The sequence below is a fragment of the Macaca fascicularis genome, chromosome 4 (assembly GCF_037993035.2).
Source record: "Macaca fascicularis isolate 582-1 chromosome 4, T2T-MFA8v1.1".
NCBI classification, from domain to species: domain Eukaryota; kingdom Metazoa; phylum Chordata; class Mammalia; order Primates; family Cercopithecidae; genus Macaca; species Macaca fascicularis.
The window spans coordinates 22,082,552-22,098,614 of NC_088378.1; the positions used below are offsets into that span (position 1 = coordinate 22,082,552).

General features: G+C 38.3%; 1 protein-coding gene across 3 annotated transcripts in view; it reads left to right on the top strand.

Annotated features, from left to right (window-relative positions):
- SLC35F1 (solute carrier family 35 member F1) overlaps window positions 1-16,063 on the top strand; it is a 398,950-nt gene that overhangs the window by 224,410 nt on the left and 158,477 nt on the right. For all 3 annotated transcript variants that reach the window (XM_074036935.1, XM_005551675.5, XM_065543251.2), the window contains one exon: window positions 9,211-9,386. In XM_074036935.1, coding sequence (XP_073893036.1) covers window positions 9,211-9,386 — 176 coding nt within the window. The remainder of the gene's footprint in view (window positions 1-9,210; window positions 9,387-16,063) is intronic.

The following is a 16,063-nucleotide window of genomic DNA, read 5'->3' on the forward strand; positions in this document are numbered from 1 at the left end:
AGACAATTTTAAATATGGATTTACTTCCATTTTTATTAAAGTTTGGCTTTGTTCTAAGTGTACAGTGTACCTTAAGATACTGCCTGACACAGTGTTAGCAAGCAATTAAAAAACTAAGCAACCATAACATGAAGATAACTTCTGCAGTTTGGGGGTGTGGGGAGGTTACATTTAAAGTTATGCAACTCATTACTTTAAAAATTTTTTATTAACTGTAATAATAATTGTTTAATTAGCCTCAACTTATTAAAAAATAAAATTTTTATACTATTGGGAAAACCCTTTTTCCTGTTACTGTAAAGATGGTTGTAACACACAGGAAAAACGGGATGGCCACAGATTAAAACACATTTTTCTGTTGACAATTAATGTTGAAAGATCCATAAAAAGACACGCTGAAGATTTGGGGAAGTAAATAGTAGAACACTGATGCTTTGCCATATTGGGATGAAAATACAGATGCACCAGCATGCCTCCCTCAGACAGGCCTGTATTGTGGAGCTAACGGAGTGAGTGGGAATGTCTCATTTGCAGAAAGAGATGTCTGGGTCTTCCCTCTTGCCTCTTATTGAAACTTTTTTTCTTTAGCCATAATAAAAGGAGGATTTGGTTCTGACTAATGGAATGAGCAGATAAATATGAGGACATTATGGCTGGTGCTTACTTCATGTCCTTTGCTCAAAAATGTCGAAGAATGAGTTCTTCTGAATTAAAACTGTACCCTGCACTTTCAATTCCTCTGTGCTTACCTCTGTTTACCCATCTCTTCTATTATGGTTTCTCCCTGACCAGCCAAGTGATTCCATGTCAGTCCCTGCGTCTGAGACAGCAGGGCATTCCCTTTCCTGTGATGACATGCCAACTTCTCAAATTACATCTCTCTCATTATTTAAAAAACAAAGAGTCAAAACTATGTTCTCTAGGGAACCTTTTCAGATTGGCTTCGTCCACTTTTAAAAACTAAAATTATCCCAGCTTCCAGCACTTTCATATAAATTTATTTGACTACATGGTTATTTTTATATTCTCTGTTTGGTTTAATTTATTTGTTTCGTGCTCCCTGTAAGCTTCCGGGAGGCAGGGCCAAGCATTCCTTTCTCATAACCTGCACCCAGCAGGCCTTGGCAAATGCTACGGACTGATTTGTTTCTCTGTGGCTAATCCCAAAACCCACAGAGTTTGCACACAATAAATGAATAAACATTGCTGGTAACTTGGCTACCAAAGAGTTTAATCAAATTCACAAAAGGAATAGACTTTAGGATCAAAGATACAAATTCCAGGAGTTGATGTGCACAGATCAGTATCTTCTAAAAGTAAGTCTGAATTGTGGCGTAGAAGAAAACATAAATCTCATTATGTTAGCCTGAGTCCTGTAGAAGACAGATAGAGGCTTGTATGTTCTACTTTATTAAGGCATACAATCACAAGGAGCAGGATTGAGGAAGGCAAAGAGGGAGACACAGCACAAGGGTACAGGGTACACACTGAGAACCTTGTGAGTCAGGGCCATATTCAGAGCCTGTATAAATGACTGCTTCACAGTGCACTCTGTGTGGAGGAGAAAGAAAGAATGTATCTGTCTGCTAGAGTTTCCTACTGGTCAGGTGCAGTAATTGCCCTGCACGTTCCAGTTGCTCATGAGGGGGCACGAAACAGGTTCCTGTAGGATCTAGACCTCTGTATCAACTGAGAATCCCCAGGAAAGAAGGCATGAGATACATAGGCTGGGCATCGGACACAGGGCCCCTGGGTTGTGCCCACATAATGTTGGTTATAGTCTATGCAGAGTTGGTCATGGCAGCAACCACTGGAGCTGGAGTAAGTGGCCAGAGACACTGGAGATAGGTGAGATCAAAAGGATGAATAGGAAAGGGAGCATACGAAGTGTCATACACATGTGTCAATAATCATATCATTATTTTACATGAAGAAGCCCAAACCCAGAGTGAGATATATACACAATCATGGAGCTTAATTAGTAGAACTTAGGGGCTTCCAGCTCCCTATCTGGTGCCTTTTCAGTTTTCTGTGTTACTTCTGTGAACATAGAACATACAGTATCCAAGAGCATCTGTGACCGCTCCTCTCACACCAGTCTCAAAAATCTCCTACACTTAGTGCCTCAATGACCCAGTAAAACATTATGTTTAAAGCACTTCCTTGCGTCTTACTTGGTTTCTCTTACCTAATTCGGAAAACAAAATGGATACCACGGAGCCAAAGAACAGATTCAAGTCTATGAATGCAAAACGTGAGGCAAAGAAACCCCAATTAATGACAAATCTCTGAAGGTGTATATTTTCTTTTTGCCTAATAATCTTCTTACATATAAGCCTAATTAACGCTTGAATGTGATTTAAAAAAAAAAAAAAAGTGAGCTGAGATCCGGCCACTGCACTCCAGCCTGGGCGACAGAGCGAGACTCCGTCTCAAAACAAACAAACAAACAAACAAAAAACAAACAAACAAACAAAAAACCTTTCAGCAGGCCGGGCGCGGTGGCTCACGCCTGTAATCCCAGCACTTTGGGAGGCCGAGGCGGGCGGATCACGAGGTCAGGAGATCGAGACCATCCTGGCTAACACGGTGAAACCCCGTCTCTACTAAAAAAATACAAAAAAACTAGCCGGGCGCCGTGTCGGGCGCCTGTAGTCCCAGCTACTCGGGAGGCTGAGGCAGGAGAATGACGTGAACCCGGGAGGCGGAGCTTGCAGTGAGCCAATATTGTGCCACCGCACTCCAGTCTGTCGAAAAAAACAAAAAACCTTTCAGCAAAAAGCTTATAGAAGTCAATGGCCTAATTTCTGCAAACAAGAATCTTGTCAAAGAACATGGTAGAACACGCTTCTCCCACGTTCAAGGGGCATTGATTTTAGTCCAGGCAATATACTTAAGTGTTCGTTATGTATGCATGTTTGAATTCATATGCTGACTCAGATCTGACATGACTTGCCTGAGAATAGTTATCAGAATGAAGATGTCGCCACAGAAAGGTTGATGTGCTGTAATTGAAGATGATAACATAATTGTTTCACTTTTGTGGCAAAGAATTACAAAGCAATATGATTATGTAACACTATGTTGAAATTCTTCATACCTTTTAAAAGAATGTATTCTTATAACTAAGAGAAGAAAACAAGATTCAGTTTATGCTTTATTTTAAATCTTACTATTTTGAATATCTAATTTGTAACACAAGTTTACTCTCAAAATTCTAAAGTCTGTTTCTTTAACAGAACAAAGTGCCAGTGGTAATGGTTATGTCAGTCTTTATGAATACAAGCTCTATTATAACAGATATTCAGCTTCCAGCAGCACTATTTTTCTTGAGACTCATGCATTTTTCATTGTCTAGTCATTCTGAGTTTAAAGTGGATAGGATGTCCTTTTAAATGCATAAACAAAGAAGATGAAAATGTGTATCATAGTCTCCTTTCTATTTCTGCCACTAAAATTATAGGAACTATGTATCTTATGTTAGAATGCATCTGGTGTGTTATTCCATATACTACATGAATAACCTACAGCTCGCTGTGCAAAATTCCAACCGGCACCATATTTAGCATCATTTTTGCAAGATAGCACCTTACCAGGCTTGCTCTGAAAAGCACCAGAAAATAGCTTATTAATCTCAATGTCTAACTGGCAGATGGAATACAGTGAAAAACAACATGATTTTTGTCTTTCAGAGCTAGTAGTTTTTCAAGGTAAGATAAGCAACCATCTTTCAAATCTTCTAAGACTTTGCCATTTTCATTTACAGATATTTGTTTACTCATAAATTTGTTCACTCTTTCATCCTGTGTTTATTGAGCATCTGTTTTATTTCTGTCCAGCAGTCCTCAAGGCACTAGAAACAGAAAACAATAAAATACATTCCCTTATTTTCAGGAGCTTATGAGCTACACAATATGATGAGTGCAAATAGTGATAGGGAAATGCAGGTGAGGACACTTGCCTCACCCTTGGGAGCAGGGAGTGGCTAAACAGAGAGTCTCTGAAGAAAACATTGTCATAAGACCATGAGGAGTTAGGTGAAAGGATCACAGATCTCCCGTAGCAGTTATCTAAGGAAAAAAATATTTAGAAGGGATGGGGCAACAGCAAATGAACCAAAGAGATCCTAAGGCAGAGAGAGCAGGGAGAACATTTTTGTACAACACATCACCAAATGGATTTGTCCTGTCCTAATAGAGAACAAAAGAGAATTTGATCAGGGCAAAATGGCAGGGCAAGGGGCATAGTTAGCAGAGTGTCAACATTTAGGCATTTAGGTTTATTTCTATTTGTATTTACTTATTTATTTGGTGACTCTAGGAACTAGCTCAGATATGCAGGCTGCAATAGCTACAATATCTAGCTCCCTGCAGTAGGAAAAAGACTCATGAACTAATCTGATAAAAGATTCCTTTCACTCCTTCCTGTTTTACATGTCGTGCTCATTAGCATGACCAATAAAACCATAATTTGTATTCTCCATCAAATCACACCACCAGCAGCTGAATGACATGGCCACTAATTAAAAGCAGAAATTGAATACAGCAGACTTGATATTTTGTTTGACTGAAGAAACAAGAATAGAGTTGTATTGACCTCTTGTTGAAAGGCACACATTACAGATATGTTGATGCAAGAGTTTTCATCAGAGGGTCAGTCCCAGAGTTGTTTTTGTCTTTACCGCCTCTAGAATATTTCTGGAAACCAACCACTTAGGTTGCTAACTCTAAGTTCTTGCACTCTATGAGGGCACAGAGTATATTTTTGCCACCAAAATAGTAGTACAGCATAGTAATTAAAAAGTTGAGATTTGGAACCACATAACCTAGTTTGCATCCAAACTCTTCCCCTTGTTAGCTCTGTGACCTTGGGCTGTTTGTTTAACTTCTCTAAGTATCAGTTAACTTATCTATAAAATCAAACAGTAATAATAGCTGCCTTATAAGGTTATTATGAGGATTAACTAAGATAATATGTGTAAGTCTAAGCCCGTGGCTTGGCACATAGTAAGAACTTACTAAATATGAATTATTATTGTTGTTTTAGCTTAATTGGCTCCATTTTATACTAAGTTATTTGAGGACCTAGCTCCCAAATCTTAGTTTAGTAGCTCTCCAGTGACAAGGACTGTGTCTTGTTCATCTTTACATGTATAGTGTATGGCATATAGAATGCTACTTTATACTATGTTGGCGCATATACATAAGAAAGACTAAAATTGTATTCTCTTATATAAGTAATCTGTCATTTATTTGTGGTGTGATTTTGTTCAGGAAAGGCATAGCATATTGCCAAAGTTTTGAACACTATAGTTGTAATTTATAGAGCTGCAGGAATCCATGTCATAGCAATAGTTTTCACCCTTCTTGTCCCAAGGAGATGCTCTCCATACATAGCATTCTCCAGGAGACATACTCAGCATCAAGAACAACGCTTATATATTAGTTGTAACTCTAGTCATATTTCTTCCATTTGGGAATGTAAGTTATTATGCAAATAATCAAGAATGATCCAGTGATAGGATAAGCTTAATTAATTTTTAAATCATTTTAAACATTATTATTTTAACTATCATTGATATTGTTACATGGTGACTATATCAAATTCCTTCCATGAATTTTTTGAATTCTTCAAAATTCTGCAAAGTCAACACCTTTAATTTCTCACCATTTCCTTTTCACTTAGTCCCTACTAGCTATCCCCTCCATGAAACTCTGTTCTCTTGGTTTTCATGACACCAATGCTACTCTGTTCCTCTCCACTCAACCAAAACTCTTAAAGGATGACAGTGACTACAAATTATGTCTTGTCAGTCTTCATTCTCTCTACCCTCTAAGCAACATTAAGTATTACAACTATTCAATCCATGAATGTCTCTTTTCTTTTGGTTTCCTTAACACCAAAACTCTCTTGCTCTTCCTCTTAGCCTTCTAACCACTTCCGACTCCAGTGATGTGCTTCTTCTCCCTCATCCACCTCCAACCTTGGGATTCCCCAAAGATATTTCCCAAGGCTCTCTTACTTTCTCTCCTGCTCTCCCTTTCTTGGGGATATTATCCATTTCCGGTATTTTCACCATCACTTTAATGAGTATAACCTCTGCATATTTATCTCCTGGTTGACCTCCCTATCCCACTCCGATCCCATGCTACTAATGCTGCTGGATCATTTGGAAGTTCATCTGGCATCTCGAGTTCACTATACCTCAAATATGTATTGTTTCTCCACTAAAACCAGCTCCTTATCATTATTTTTGTCAGTAGGTATTATACTTATCTTAGGCAGTCTTAAAAACCTTTAATTTTTTTATAAGAGGGGGGGTCTTGCTCTGTAGCCCAGGCTTGAGTACAATGGTGTAATCATGGCTCACTTACACACTTGACCTCCCAAGCCCAAGCAGTCCTCCTGCCTCAGTCTCCCAAGGAGCTGGGACTACAGGCACGTGCCATCACACTTGGATAATTTTTTAAATATTTTGTAGAAATGAAGACTCACTATGTTGTCCAGGCTGGTCTTAAACTCCTGGATTCAAGTGATCCTCCTGCCTTAGCCTCCCAGAGTGTTGGGATTATAGGTGTGAGCCACTGTACCTGGCCTTTAAAAATCATTTGAGTTAATTCTGGTACTCCTTTTTACCTCTACCTTTCTTTCTTTTATTAATCATCCCCTTTATTTCAATAAACTGTTTCATGTTGCCTAGGCCTCCTCTGCACTGTCTACTTTTCTACTTCCTTTCAATGGTACTACATGGCTGTAGATACAGTGAAGAACATGGTACAAGCATCACAGTCCAGCTGAGGCAAGAAGTGTAAAGGCATTAGTTTCAATACAATGAGATAGAAGTAACAAAGAGATGCATCCCAGGGAAGAGAAGACAGGTAACACTTCTCAAAGGGAGTGACATAGAAGCCAAATCTTGAAAGATGCATAAGAGTCAGACTGGCAAAGGCACAATGAACATTTGGAAATAATAACACATGCAAGGGAATGCAGGCACAGAAGACCATGACTCACTGCTGAAGTGCAAGTAGCTCTGTAAGGCTGAAAGTGCGTCATGGAGGAGTAATACAGGGAAACAGAGGGTCGTGTTCCAGAGGTAGTGGGAATGGAGGGAGAGTGTTTAGGACATGATTTCAGTTATTTGTTGGCCATGTAATAAGCCATTGTACATCTGCATGCCCTAAAACAGCTTCATGTATTATTTCTCGCAGTTCTTCAATTAGGCAGCAATCTTTCGGGGTGGTTCATCTCTGCTCCATGGTGGCATATGTTGGCATGGTTTGACTGGAGCAGGAGAATCCAGAAGCCTCACTCACATGTCAGGACAGTGATGGCTGGCTGGATTTCTCTTTTTTTCACATGCTCTCAAAACTGAAGTACATGGAAGCTATGTTTTATGAGGGCAGAAAATGGAAGTTGTAGAGCTTTATACGGCTTAGGCCCAGAAGTCACATGACATCCCTTCCCCCATGTTCTGTTGGTCAGAGCAAGTCCCAAGACCAGCTCAGCTTCCAGAAAAGGAGAAAGAGACCCCTGCCTCCCTTTGGGCAGAGCAGCAGGAATGTAAAGGCTATGTCGGCAGGCATCTTTGCAGATGTTCAATACAGACCTTATAGATCTCTGCATTCTGTAAGGAACTATTGTAAGATTTTTAAGCAGCATACTGACATTTTAAACGTGGATGTTTAGAAGTATGTATTTGACTTCTTTATAGAGATTGAATTCAGAGGTCAGGAGCCGGTACCTGGAAATAGGTTAACCTCAGAAAATTCTTCTCTGCATGCCCACATGCCTTGCCACAGTTTTTCCTCCTCTTGGAAGCAGATGGAATGAACAAAATATAGCTGATGTTTTTTCTTTTTTAAAGCAAAATACAACCAAAGTACTGCCCAGGACTCTGTGCTCATTCCAGAAAATTGGACTCACATCTGTTATGGGGGACTAAATATGTAACACTGCAAATCCTTTGCCTAAAGCTTTTTGTTTAGAAATAATGCTACATTACAAACTAGAGTGATATAGTTAACAATAATGTGTTTTATATTCCAAAAGAGCTAGAAGAGAAGATTTTGAATGTGCTCACCACAAAGAAATGATAAATTTTTGATCTGCCCATTGTTCTGCTTTGATTATTATACAATGTGAACTTGTATCGAAACATAAGACTGGATTGCATAAATATGTACCATTATTATGTGTCAATTAAAAATAAAATAAAACTTTTATTGAAAGAAATACTACTGCTTGCTTCTATTATATTACTCTTTCTATAAATAAACCAGACAAGTCAGATGCGACTTTCAGGGAGTGCAGAAATCTGCTTTGTATTTCCAGGGGCTTTTTCTGTGTAAAAGCATGTAGGTGTATGTGCCCATAAAGCTTGTGAGGGCATTTTATTTGTATGCAAAATGAACGCCTTGAACCTTGCCTGTAGTCCCCGCTACAGAGGTCTATAGGGGCAGTGCCTATGAAAAAGCCACAAAAAAATTGGCTTAATTTGAAAGGTTGTATTACATCATCACAGTACTGAGTCTCCTTCATGAATAGCAGTTTTAGTGTGCAGGCAATTGTAACTTGAGCAGAAGAGAGCAGACACCTAATGCTCATCAAAGCTTCCTAGAGCAAACTGAGTTCTAGAGTCTGGGAATGGACAGCAGATGGTCCTTCTGGTTTTCAGGGATATGTATAGTGTATAGCCATTTCACACAGGGGTTTCTGGATCTGGGATTTCAATCTATGAAGAAAAGAGTCTCCCTTTATCGGTACAAGAACCTGAGGATGAGGCGGGAATATGGTCCCTCCTAGTCAGTGTTCAGGTACTGTCTCGCCATCACTAAATATTTCATTAATACTATGGTGAGCATCAAGATGATGCCACCCACTCCCCACTCCCATTGGCACCGAGAGGTCAGTAGCTAGAAGGCAGGCTCTTTCAGAGAGTTGGTCTCAAATCCCAGTTTTTTGCCACTTCCTAGTTACATGGCTGTGAGCAAACTCCTTAACCACTCTAAGCTTTGGTTTCCTTCTCTGTAAAATCTCAGTAATCATTGCACCTTCCTCAAGGGATTTCTGTGAAGTACTAAAGGGAATAATATTTAATTGCACTTAACCCAGTGCATGCTACCAGTGCTCAAAAAATTTTAACTGCTGTTGTTTTAATGGGCTTCCTGCTGACCTTTGCTGTTTTTTTTTTTTTTCTTTATTTCTCAGGGAGATGTTAATCTCTGTGGCCCTGGGCCAGGTGTTATCCCTCCTTATTTGTGGAATTGGCTTGACTAGCAAGTATCTGTCAGAAGATTTCCATGCCAATACACCAGTCTTCCAGAGTTTCCTCAATTACATTCTTCTCTTCTTGGTCTATACCACCACACTAGCCGTCAGACAAGGTAAGCTCACAAAAACACCAGGAATATAGCTTTTACAAACACCTAAAAAAAAGATGAGCCATGACCAGATAACATTTTGTCACTTACAGCATCAGTTAAGATCTTTGAAAACCCCAGATCTTACTTTTCTATTTTGCAGTAATATAGTAAACAAAATGACTGAATAAATTGCAAAGAAAATTAATCATATGAATTCAGCAAGAAGTGGGAACTGCATGTATAGGCAAAAATGTACAATTTCTCACTTTTTGAATCCCTGTTAACATTACTTCTACCCTCTCATTGGAATTAAATGAGTTTTTCCTTGAACTTGGAATAGACCTGATGCAGATATTCTAAATAATGCTTGCTCTGAGAAATCCAAGGGAATTTCAGACAAATATATGTTCTGTGGGAAAGCGACACAAGAAAGATACAAATTGTAAACACAGACAACTCTATTAATAACATCACAGAAAAAGAAAAAAAGAACACTACCACGAATGGTCAAATGAGATGTGAAATTATTTTAAACTTGAAATAATTAAAGAAATAAAACAAGTCCTCCAAGAGCCAATGCAAGAAAACCTTTTTTTTAAGAGGCAGTTGCCTTTGAAAAACCTCAGGGTACATCCCTGGAGGGGATGCTTCAGAGTCATATGATATGCCACTGAATCCAGTATGCTGTGGTTTGAATGTCACCTCCAAAACTCATGTTGACATGTAATTGCCACTGTGACAATATTAAGAGGTGAGACTATTAAGAAAGATGGTGAGCCTATTACTAGGCCATGAGGGCTTCACCCTCCTGAATGGATTAATGCCATTATCATGGGAGTGGGTTCCAGCTAAATGTGGGTTTGGCCTCCCTCTTGCCCTCTCTTGCTCTTTCATGTATGCTCTTGTGACTGTCTGCCATGTGAGGATACTGCAAAAAGGCCATCACCAGATGTGAGCCCTTTAACCTTGGACTTCCCAGCCTCCAGAACCATAAGAAATAAATCTCTGTTCTTTATAAATTGTGCAGTCTCAGGTACTATGGAATATGTTATTCATTATAGCAGCACAAAATGATCTATGACAAGGTGTAAACACTTTTATCTATGGCTCAGAAATAGCCATCAATTTTCCCCAAAATAGTAGCTGTCAACTGTAAAATGTGCATTGAAAAAAATCATTAATACATTTGGAGACAATTATTTACATTAATAATAGATAAGGGCACATGTATAGCTGTGTGCATCAATTTTAATAGTCACACTTTTATGAAACATGTACAAGACTATTTATCAGTATTTAATTTTTACATTTATCTATCTGGATTACTGTCCAGAATAATAATGCTTAATTATAATGATTTGACCAATCCTGGATTTCATCTCATAGGAGGAATAAATATGAACAAGTTGAGACTGAATTCCAGTTTAATTTTATATTTGTTTAAAGTATTGTAGAAGCTAATTTTATTTACTTCTCAAAAATTGGTGCTATCAGTGCTTGTTTATTAAAGTTTAACATCAATAGACATCATTATTTTAAAAATAAAATCTCAGGCCACTGAAGTTATTGACATTGAATCTCAGCTATGTTTCCTGATTGTGATTTGGAAGCTAATAATTTTGAATGATGTAAATGGGTTATCTAAAGTCTCAAAAAAAAAAAAAGAGTCAAACTGCATAAAATATTTGAAGAAATTTATTCTGAGGCAAATATGAATGACCATGGTCCCTGACACAACCCGTAGGAAGACCTGAGAACATGTGCCCAAGGTGGTCAGGGTGCAGCTTGCTTTTATATTTAATACATTTTAGGGAGACCTGAGACTTCAATCATTTAAGAAATACTTTGGTTTGCAAACACCACATGTTCTCGCTCAGGTGGGAACTGAACAATGAGGTCACTTGGACACAGGGCGGGGAACATCACACACCGGGGCCTGTTGTGGGTTGGGGGGCTGGGGGAAAGATACCATTAGGGAAAATACCTAATGTAAATGATGAGTTGATGGCAAACCAACATGGCATATGTATACCTATGTATCAAACCTGCACGTTGTGCACATGTACTCTAGAACTTAAAGTATAATAAAAAATAAAATAAAAAAAGAAATACATTGGTTTGGTCCAATAAGGCAGGACAACTCGAAGCAAGGGGCTTCCAGCTTATAGGTAGATTTAAAAATTTTCTGATTGACAATTGGTTGAGTTTCTCGACAGATCTGGGATTAATAGAAAGGAATATCTGGGTTAAGATAAAAGATTGTGGAGACCAAAGTTCTTATTTGCAGAGGAAGCCTTCAGGTAGTAGGCTTCAGAGAGACTAGGTTGTAAAATGTTTCTTATCAGACTTAAAGTCTGTGTTGATGTTAATGCTGGAGAGGTATAATGAGGCATGTTCAATCCCCACTTCCCATCTTGGCCTGAACCAGTCTTTCAGGTTTCATTTTAAGAGTGCCCTGACTGAGGAGGAAGTCCATTCAGATGATTGAGGGGGGACTTAGAATTTTATGTTTGGTTTACAAAAGGTATCCCCATCATTTTACCATTGGTGCCTCAGTCCAGGAACAGACTCCAGGAAGTGAAGAAATAGGGGAGAAATATAATTAGAAATTCACTTATGACAGACTAGAAATGTGTAGCTTGGCCATATAGAACTAAGCAGTTGGACTTAAAAATCACTCGATAGAAGCTTGAATTAATATTAAAAGAATATAATTTTTTAGCCCAGTATAAGGAGTATAATTAAGAATAAGAAGATTAAATTAAGAATAATTTTTGTAACACTTGAATATTACCCCCCAAGAATCCCATGAAAGTGAAGAATTTCTCTCCCTAGTCATTTTTAGAACCAAACAAACTCTACTGCGAGATGGTACATTGTATTTAGTCTTTGAGTTCTTGTACCTCTCACTTTTCAGGAATCCAGGGATTTAACAAAAACATGAATCAGGAACAAAAAAAAAAAGTTAAGCCATTGTAAAGGGCAGGGAGAATTATTTCAACCATACCAATAATTTACAGATAGAGGCTAAAAAAGCTTAGAAGATGAAATGTAGTAAAATGCCTAGAGTTAGTAATTACAGTACCATCTATTGAGCCTCTATAATGTGCCAGCCACTGTGTATGTAAATTATCCTTTTTATTCCATCAATCCAAGGAAATAGGTATGATTATCCAAAATTTTATAAATGAGAAAACCAAGGTTCTGACAGCCCAGGAAACTGCTTGAGGATATAGGAGAGCAAAGAGTAGAGGCCCATCCAAGGTAGGGCTGTGAGGACAGTGTGGCTTCAGGGCCACTCTGCCTCTCCTTGTGAGGTACAGGGAAGGCAGGAGGAGGGAGCAGAGACCCTTCTGAACAAAAGGAAAGGTTTTTTTTTTCCTTTGAATTTCAAAACACTGAATAGGAAACCAGCCCTCTGTGTAAGATGCAGTGAGATACCACAGTGCGGTCAGGAGGATTGTATTAGTCAGGGTTCTGTACAACCACAGGACTAATAGGATAGATGTATATATGAAAGGGAGTTTATTAAGGAGTATTGACTCAGAATCACAAGGTGAAGTCTCACAATAGGCTGTCTGCAAGCTGAGGAGCAAGGAAGTCAGTCCGAGTCCCCAAACCTCAAAAGTAGGGAAGCTGATAGTGCAGCCTTCAGTCTGTGGCCGAAGTGCCCAAAGTCCCTGGCAAATCACTGGTATAAGTCCAAGAGTCCAAAAGCTGAAGAACTTGAAGTCCGATGTTTAAGGGCGGGGAGCATCCAGTGTGGGAGAAAGATGGAGGCCAGAAAACTCAGCCAGTCTAGTCCTTCCACGTTCCTCTGCTTGCTTTTATCCCAGCCATGCTGGCAGCTGATTAGATGATGCCCACCCAGATTGAGGCTGGGTCTGAGTCTCCCAGTTTACTGATTCAAATGTTAGTCTCCTTTGGCAACACCCTCACAGACACACCCAGGAACAATACTTTTCATCCTTCAATCCAATCAAGTTGAGACTCAATATTAACCATCACAAGGATGTCATAGATGATTTAGGGAGAGGGTTGGAGGTAGACGGGCAAGAAAGACCAATGGAAAGAGGCTAAGGACTAGGAGCAGCAAGGAATTTGGAGGCTCTTTAGAAAGAAAAGGCTGAAGAGGGCTAAGGAAATTCTGACTGTCGATACCAGTCTGTGATGGAGATAATCAATTTCTGAAATACCCTCTGGAGATTTTTACCATCGCCTCAGATCGTCACTGAGTTTGCTGGCGTGTCTTCATTTGGGTGTTTCCTCAGAATGATTATTTATTTTAAGCTTCTTCTTTAGAAGTTTTAATAGGCTGGCATTAAGCCAACATCTGGAAATGAACATAATAATTACATTAATTTTCCATAGGCTGATTCAATACTATGTTCTGAAGATATACTAATCTTTCTAGTCAGGCACCTGAAAATTTGGGAAAGAATGAACAACAAAGAGTGAAGGATGGAAAGTGTGGTGTGTGCAAGGGAGAGTCTCTCATAGTCACAAGTTCTCCTTTCTCACCACTCCCTGAGAGCTGCAGGTTAGGTCTCAGCCACGTGTTGCCACTCTGGGCCACATAACAGCATGAAGTTAGACTCAGAAATACATTTTTAAACAAATCTTTCTTTATAGTTTTAATCATATATCTTCTAAAATTTAATGATTGTCACATTTAAAACAATGTGCTAAATGTAAGAAACCTTTCAAGAGCATTAAGGGTGAGATTACTATGAAAGCCTTGCTTAAATTTGACTTCAAAGTTAAACTGAATTTTCCCTATCAAAATTTCATTGGACTCATGATCAAAGACTCTGAAGCAGCAGGCTCCAGTATAAGTTCCAAAATGAATTGGAGTTGAGTTTGCCCTTGATTATTAATTGATTCCTACAAAAATTTGGGTACCATCTTCCTTACAAAATATCATATCCGATTGAGCAAATTTTAAGTCTAGCCCTCTTTATAGTTGGAGCTAGGTGTTCTTCCAGATGGTTCTACAATTTTTAAAAAATGTTTACTGTTCAAAACAAAGATCTTCAGAAATACAACTTTGTAGAAAGAAATGTACTTCACCAAAGTAGTTTTGTTGTCATGAAGTTTGAGAATTTAGGGAAAATAGAGATAACTGTTACATTAATAGCTTAATTGTAACCACTTTGAGAAGTTAGTTAGGAAATTAAAATGTACCCACTGAAATAAAGCCTGAAATCCAAACAACTCATACAAAGTGGGCCTTTAGGAATAGGACTAAGAAAGTATAGTGAAGCTTCCAAAAACAAATGCATTTGCCTAGGAAACTCTCAAAAGATGACTTCTCCTTATATCTACTCTCTTCTTAAAATTCCATGTAATTACAGCTAAAATCAGGAAGCAGAGGAACAAAATGCCAAGACTATGAATCAGAGGTGAGGACAGACTGGGGTCCAATGAAGACCACCAGTTCTTGCTTTTGTGATGTAAGAGCAAGAAATGTGCTAGGCTTTTAAAGACAAAGGTGAAAATAGGATACAGTTCCTATCAAGAAAACATGTATCAGCTAACTTTTTGCCCATAAGCTTCTCTTGTCTGTGATGACAAAAATCATGCTGCTTCCCAGAGCTACCTTTAAGTTTTCGAATAATAGATACCCATGGTTCCTCTTTTAGCAGTTTTTAATCTTCTGAGTGTATATAAATCGTAAAAACTTTGTTAAGCAATAATTTCCTCTTCTCTTTCTTCTGCTACCATTTTTCTACATTCTTGTTTCTCTAATTCCTTTTTGTTATACACCAGCAATTTACTCACTGCTGGAAGAGTAAAGGCAGGATGCTGAGGGTAAAAATAAAACACTTTTAGCCTTTGTTTTCCTCTTCAATTCATAGTGGTAGGGAAGAAATGGGTATCAGTAATGAAAGCATGACTAGAATCGTAAGTATCTGCTTCTTTTTATATACAGACCCTGAAAAGAAAAGAAAATGTTGCCACCATTGAGTGTTTAATATTAGAGTACTAACAACTTCAGTATTCTTGGTGACTGGTTCTGCAAGTTTTGCTTTTTCATTGAAAAGTGTTTTTATAAGCTCTTCCAATTTTCATAAAAGACAAGCTTCCAGCTAAAAGCAATTTGATGAGTATGGCATGTATTTTGTTTTTCAGTGAATTATTGAAACATATACATTAAATTATTTATTGAATCATGTATCTGTTTCTTTGTGTGAGTGTAAAAATGAAACGTCTCTAATAGTGCTAATAGAACACTCATAAAAATATCACCATGTAGAATCCCTTTGATTTTGTTCAAAGAAGTAATACTGAAAAGTGAACTGCATGCTTTACTCTTCATGGGAAATACTCACTTCGAACATTAAATTCTAGCAGATGGAAATCCTAGAGGTCTAGCTTCAAATGTTAATTCTAAGTGAGAAGGCTGAAGCAAGGAAGTTAGTTGGGTATTCAAGCACATGTGCTCTCCTGGCCCCTTCTGCTCACCATCCCCTTTCTCCACCCAGAATATTCAACTAGGGTAGAAGAGATGAGAGAAATATATAAATGTGACAGCCCTGTCTACGCATACAGCTGGACGCAAGTCATGATCCAATGGTCCAGTCCCACAAACCTTGGCATTTTAAATAAAAATTCTTCTGAGAGTCTGTGCCAAGAAAGTACCCTGCTATTTTTATTTATTTTTTATTTTATTTTATTTTATTTTTTTTTTTTGAGGA